General features: G+C 37.1%; 1 protein-coding gene across 1 annotated transcript; it reads left to right on the top strand.

Annotated features, from left to right (window-relative positions):
* Positions 1 to 4,228: 4,228 nt before the first annotated feature.
* Positions 4,229 to 5,520, top strand: mespba (mesoderm posterior ba). The gene is made up of 2 exons (XM_026930903.3): positions 4,229 to 5,056; positions 5,304 to 5,520. The coding sequence occupies exons 1-2, from the start codon at positions 4,325 to 4,327 to the stop codon at positions 5,343 to 5,345; spliced, it is 774 nt and encodes a 257-aa protein (XP_026786704.2). The 5' UTR covers positions 4,229 to 4,324; the 3' UTR covers positions 5,346 to 5,520.
* Positions 5,521 to 7,016: the final 1,496 nt, after the last annotated feature.

Genomic DNA, 7,016 nt, shown 5'->3' with positions numbered 1-7,016 from the left:
CAGCACTTTAAGGGGCTAATGTACAGTAATGTTGGTTATATATACATATATATATATATATATATATATATATATATATATATATATATATATATATATATGTATACACTTTTTTTTTTTTTGAAGGGTACTACAAATGTGTTATGAAGCCTTCATAACACATAACACATTCACAAACATTGCAAAATCTTTAATAAAGCAGTGCAGGAGGATTTTTGTAAACTATTTACTATTTAACAGAAAGAGATCCATTAGTATTATGGGTCAGTGGTTCATCTGTAATTTACATTTATTATTTTGTATTTATAGAAGTTTGTGTGTTTGTTTGTTTGTTTGTTTTTATACCACAGTGCTGTTGAATTCTCGATTATGATTGGTCAGATGGTGTTTCTATAGCAGCAGCTCTGAAATTAGTGTCAGCTGCCAAGTTTATATTAATGCGCTTGCTCTAATACGTCATCCTTTCTATAGTAACAACTTCCGCAGGTATTCGGCAGACAGGATGCTCCACATAAATGGATTAAAAAACATGTAATCATTGACAGAGTGAAGCTTTCTGTTAGAAGATGCATGTATGGAAGGAGTCTCCAGTGTCAGAGGTAAGTCTGTAATGTTAAATTTTCTGCCATGGTCAGAACTTATTCTAGCTTAACTCATGGACAGGCTTATTAGTAACATGAGAAGTTGCGTTTTGTTTGTCCTATAAACTTCATGAGAAAGTTAAAAAAAGAGGCAGGTGAGGGAAAAGTTGTTTATAGATGCTATAATGTAAGTGATGATGTTTTTTTACAGACATTTCACAACATTATGTGGATTAAAAGTATGATGTGTCATTCTTTAATAAATAAAAAAAAAAATGTGTTGGCAAATTGCTGTGGCATAAGAGGAATAAAAGGAATAAATCGGCTTTTTATCAGGCCGCATCACCTCACCGCACCTTTTTATTAATTTCCTATAACAGTACATCCCATAATGTTTTATTCCTTACGTAAATTTTTAATAATTATTGCCTTGTGGCAAGTATCAGTGCAAAAACCTGGCAGTTTTTAAGTTTACTATATACTTGTAATTACCATATATTTACGTATTAACTACCAGGTAAGTGATATACAAACACGTATACGCATGTTTCACATGTGCATGGCCATTTAGCTGGTGTGTTTACTCAGGACTGTTGCCATGAGCTGCTGAAGGGAAGGTAAAACTGGAAAGACACACACAGGTGCCAGCTTCACTTTTCCCTCCAAAACACGGAGGTGTCAAACCCAACACGACGCTGAATCGCCTTGGCGTTCTCTCACCCTCCCTGCGAGAGAAAGGCTGACGACGATTCCTGGAAAAAAAATGAGTTGCACAGATGAACATGGCTCCAGGTCTCCCAATGCTGAACACTTCGGGCAAACCGAGGCTGAACGTGTGAGAAGCGTGAGAGTCATCGGGCCTTTCTGCTTGACCTTTCAGCGTAGGTCAGAGTCAGTTCACTACTAGTTAAACTGGGTCAGTGAGAATCTGAACTGCTTCTTTTATTTACTGCTTGTGACTTCTTTACAGTCCCATGTCAGTAAAGTGATTAAATCATGACGTTTTTAAATTGAATATATAATATGGTTAACTTCTTATACATTCAACATATGCATTAAGCATAAGAAAATATGTTATTAACCTACAAAGGTAAAACCAACATTAAATATCTAGGAATCTTTCTTTCTGAGTATATAGTCTGATGTAATTCAGTGCTAATCTCAGAAGAAGTCATGTGGGGTATGGGAGATTCATGCTAATATCTGCAATAATCCAGAGTATCTATGTGAAATGTGAAGAAACTCAGAAATCAGATTCAGTGTCGCTGTTGTGTGATAAAAAAACTAGATTATCTAGTACTTTTCCGTAATACAGATTTGAGGAAAAAAGCCTCAAGAAGAAAGAAGACAAATTCTGCAAAACTGAATCACTTCCTGTCAGCCTGCCAAATCAGATATAAAGTCCACAAGAACACTAGAGCTAACATTAGCATTACGTCTTACAGATAGGAGTGGTTAAGCTGTGTTTCCTAGCTGTATACGTAAGTGCATACATGAATAAAAGTGAAAATTGTTTTTTGGACTATTCCTTCCCAAGCAAAATGTTTCTACTAAGCAATCTTTTACCTGATACTATTACATTATTAACCATGACAGTGATCCGGGTCTGCCTTTTTGCTAATTTTATCCAACACTTTTTGTGCATTTTCCATATCTGTTGTGTTAGATACACTGCCCTTCTTCCAAGACTGTGTAACTGTTTAAAGTTAAAGCTTTAAATATATATATTTGATATATTTTACACTTATAAAACTACTTTCTGTGTATTTCCGTTACAGGACTTTCTCACCACAGCGATCTCAGCCATATTGTATGGAAGTAAACAATTTTGAGACATTAAAGCTAGCTGGCTAATTTCACCTAAGTGACCTAAAGTAAGAGGTTGAAATTGTAGTTGATTTCGAGAACATCACCACAGACACTCAATCAACTCTTGTGTATCTGTATACTTTAAAAATATTGGCTAGGTTCTTTTATTTTTATTCCACAACATTGTTGAATTCTCAGATCTGATTGGTCAGGTGTTGTTTAAATTTCGATAACTGAGTGTAATTCATCAGTTGTATACATGTTGTAATGCACTCATTGTAATATGTTAGCATTTCTAGAGGTAACAACTTATTCACTGAGACTTGTATGGTGAATGCGTCACATAACCTAAGACCAATAACAAACTAATTTTAAAAAACGGTGCTGTTATTTAACTATGAAAACATCTAATCATTGATGTGGTGAAGTTTTCTGTGAGGACGTGTTTATTTAGCATTTTTGGAAGGAGTCTCCAGTGTCAGAGCTGTAACTTAAGGTTTGCCACCACACAAAAGTCGAAGGCAGAGGACTTTGTGCTTTGTGGTTTTACCATAACATGACAAACTGTGTTTTATTTTATTAATGTTAAGTAAAGGAAAGATTGTTTGTAGTTGTTGTAACATAAAATATATGAATACTGTATGTTTATAATATGCTTTATGATGAATAGCTGAATGACAAGCCAGGAGTTTCATTTGTTTATTGATTAGAAAGGTCTCATTATTTATAGGCTATTTCTGCCCCAGAATCATATGGTATTGGCTATGAGCTGAAATTCCTAAATGGACAGTGTAGTAAGGTTTTTTTTTTCTTTATACTCTTAGATATCATTTTTATATATGCAATACTCTCGAATGTGGTTACAAATCTCACAAACCAGTGATGTGATTAAAATAGGATTTTTCATCCAAGCTTTTAGTTCCGAAATGGACAAAATGCCCTACAGGATAAGAATAATAATTAGAAGCAGTGATAGCAATAATCATAAATATTAAGCGCTGCATGTCACACTCTGTGTAATGTAAAGGTTTCATGGTCAGATTCAATGGGCTGTGCTGAACCATTAAATAAGGCTGAGATATTCTGCGCGTGACTGGCCAAGCACGCTGCATTTTCACAGCTTCAGTGTCAATGGCTACTTGACTCATAGATCTGGAGACGCCCTGATCACTATTCAGTGTAAATGTCACACCTCAAGTGTAACGCACTAATGGAGGTTATTAAGCATAATTAAACCTCATTAAGGTCAAGTATGCTGCTTAGCCTTTGAAATACAACCTCAGGAATTATGTTGACTTTTTAATGTTTCTGTTTCAGTTTATAGATTTGTGAATTTTTTTTCAATTTAAAAATGGAAGAAGGAGTTAAAAAGAAAGAGAAAGAATGTATTTTAAATATATTTTTTTAATTCTTTAATACTTTGTAGAACCTTTGAGATATGTAAAGATATTTAAAAAGATAAGCATTGTAGTTCAGTAAGTACTGGATAGCCTTTACATGATTATCCATTGACAAATTCAAACATGAATACATTTGCCATTCTAAAAAGCATTAAAAAAAAAAAACACAAGGCTCCTACATTAACATACATTAACAAACATTGGTTTAATATTAAAATATTAAAATAAGCTGAATTCAGTCTGAGAGTTGAACTGTGCTTGGTTGTTGTTTGGAAGAGGAGTCAGAATTCACACCTCCACTCCTGCAGCTTCCCTGAGCTCTTTCCCACACAGAGTCCTGCTGCATGGAGGCTGCAGAGGTGTCACCTCACACCTCCGAGTCCAGCATAAAAACCTCCAGTCTCCAGGTCCTGCCTTCATTCTCTCTCTAACCTTCCAGCATAAAAACCTCCAGCTTCATTTGCTCTCCAATTTTCCAGCCTACAAACCTCTAGCCTGCTTCTTCTGCTTTTATTTGCTTTTCAACTCTCAAGTATGGACAGCTCCAGTGTCATCCACCATCCTCACAGCCGGTGGAGCAGCCCAAGCTCTGACTCTGAGCTCTACAGCGTGTCCTCCCCTGAGACTGTCTCTCCAGCACCTTCCATGGACCTCAACTGCTCTCCATCTTACCAACCCAAGCTCACCAAGCTTCACAAAGCCACCTCCAGACTGACCAAAACGCCTGGTTCTCCTTCAGGCCTTGCCAGGAGGACGCGAAGATCTAGGCTGAAGAACCCAAGCGAGCAGCGTCAGAATGCCAGCGAGAAAGAGAAGCTCAGGATGAGGGACCTAACAAAAGCTCTGCACCATCTCAGGACCTACCTGCCTCCATCAGTGGCTCCTGTCGGACAGACGCTGACCAAGATCGAGACTCTGCGCCTCACCATCCGCTATATCTCGTACCTGTCAGCTCAGCTCGGGCTCAGTGAAGAATATCTGTCTCAGAGGAAGCAGATGAGCAATGGGGATGGATGGAGAAGTTCTCCAGAGATTCTGGGCTATTTTCAGTGCAGATCTACAAGCACAGAGTGGGGAGAAGGACAAGTATATGGTGAATATGCAGAACAGCATCAGACTGCGAGCAGTTTGGAGTACTCAGAGCAGGGAATGGATATGAGCCAGTACAGCACACAGCTCTCAGAGCCAAAGACGGATCAGATCTACAGCTCGGAGACAAACACATTTCAGCAACAGCAGTGTGCCCAGTTCACACAGTCGTGCCAGGTATGAATGCAATGATAATCAGATATCAGTTATCAGTGATCAGTTGTCAAAACACGATTCCAGTTTTCTCTACTACTATTACTCACAGAAAAGTGTCAAAGCTTGAAATAGCTTTAACCTTGCTGTATCAACAGTGAATCCGTTAAATCATTAGACATAGAGTAGATAAGTTACCAATTAAAGCCTACTTTCATAGAGAAATTTGTTTTAGTAGTACCGCTAACATTCCCTCTGCTCTCTGTTCCAGGTTTACGGCTACCAGCTTGTACCTCCGGCCTTTTGGAGCTAAACACTGCAATACTGTCTACTACCAAATCCACTGGCACACTGAAACTGATGGACTCCTCCATGTTGTGAAATCAAACAAGCTGTCCATTACAATGAATGTCTAAAAATGTAGCTTTAGATTCTAGATTTTAGATTATAATTTAATTTTTATACTAATTTATATAAATATATGTATGTTATCTGTCTGTCTTTTGTAAATACAAAATAAATACAAAATTATATTTAATATGTATTTATAATAAAGCCTGTATTTTAACTAAACAATCCTGACTCCTAGTTTTTTTTAAAAGATGTATATAAGTTCTAAACTTTCAAGGCTTTAAGGTTTGTTTAGTATTGAGAAAGACCTTGAGTTCACTCAAGTTCTGAAGCAATAGTGATGCAGTAAAGCCAGGGGAAATGTAATTCTGTCAGATAGCTCAGCTCAGCAATAAGATCCCGCTCCAAAGATCCAGTAATTCAGCAGTTCAGTCTTTCCCTACTGTCTGTTTACTACAATAACATCAGTAACATTAAACTTTGCAGTGCGTTTGTTATAAAGCATATATATATATATATATATATATATATATATATATATATATATATATATATTTATATTGTGCCTGGGATTTTCAGGCACAACAGTCTCTAGAGTTTACTCAGAATGGTGTGATAAAGAAAAAACATCCAGTGAGCAGTTCTGCGGATGGAAATGCCTTGTTGATGAGAGAGGTCAATGGAGAATGGCTAGACTGGTTCAAGCTGACAAGGCTACAGTTACTCAGATGACCACTCTGTACAACTGTTGTGAACAGAAAACTATTTCAGGATGCACAACACGTCAAACCTTGAGGCAGATGGGCTACAAAAGCAGAAGACCATGTTGGGTTCCACTTCTGTCAGCCAAGAACAGAACCTGGGGCTGCACTGAGCACAGATTGACCAAAACTGGACAGTTGAAGACTGGAAAAATGTAGCCTGGTCTGATCAATCTCAATTTCTGCTGAGGTACACATGGTAGGGTCAGAATTTGGCACTAACAGCATGAATCCATGGACCCAACCTGCCTTGTGTCAACAGTCTAGGCTGGTGGAGGTGGTGTAATGGTGTGGGGAACATTTTCTTGGCACACTTTGGTTCCGTTAATGCCAATCAATCATCGCTTGAAGGCCACAGCCTGTTCAAGTATTGCATCCCTTCATGGCCACAATTTACTCAAACTGGTTTCATGAGCATGACAATGAGTTCTTCAGTGGCCTTATACATACATATATATATATATATATATATATATATATATATATATATATATATATATATATATATATATATATATAAAATCTGTTTTGTCTTCATTAGCAAAAGCGGCTCTTTAGATATGGTAACCCCACAAAACAAAGTTACATTTGGTTGACGTGTATGTAAGCAGGCTAAAGATAAGGATAGATAAAGCGAAAGTGCTCTCTGTCTCTCTCTCTCTCTCTCTCTCTCTCTGTCTCTCAGCTGATGTTGTGATATGAGAATTGTTTTGATAAAGTGATCTAACTAGTTCATTAAAAATGTTCCCTTTTATTATTGTCACAGGGTCATGTGGCTGCATTGTGGTTTGTCAGTTTCAGTGTTTGCTCAAATTCAATAAATAAATTGAATTTACTGAGAAATAGTATCTTGACCAGAAGATGGCGCCAGA

The sequence above is a fragment of the Pangasianodon hypophthalmus genome, chromosome 11 (assembly GCF_027358585.1).
Source record: "Pangasianodon hypophthalmus isolate fPanHyp1 chromosome 11, fPanHyp1.pri, whole genome shotgun sequence".
NCBI classification, from domain to species: Eukaryota; Metazoa; Chordata; class Actinopteri; order Siluriformes; family Pangasiidae; genus Pangasianodon; species Pangasianodon hypophthalmus.
This window is presented reverse-complemented; position numbering and strand designations above follow the sequence as displayed.

Coding starts and splice junctions, on each gene's coding strand:
- mespba (XM_026930903.3), top strand. CDS start 4,325: ATGGACAGCTCCAGTGTCATCCACCATCCTCACAGCCGGTGGAGCAGC. Junction 5,057..5,303: donor AGTTCACACAGTCGTGCCAG/GTATGAATGCAA, acceptor TCTCTGTTCCAG/GTTTACGGCTACCAGCTTGT.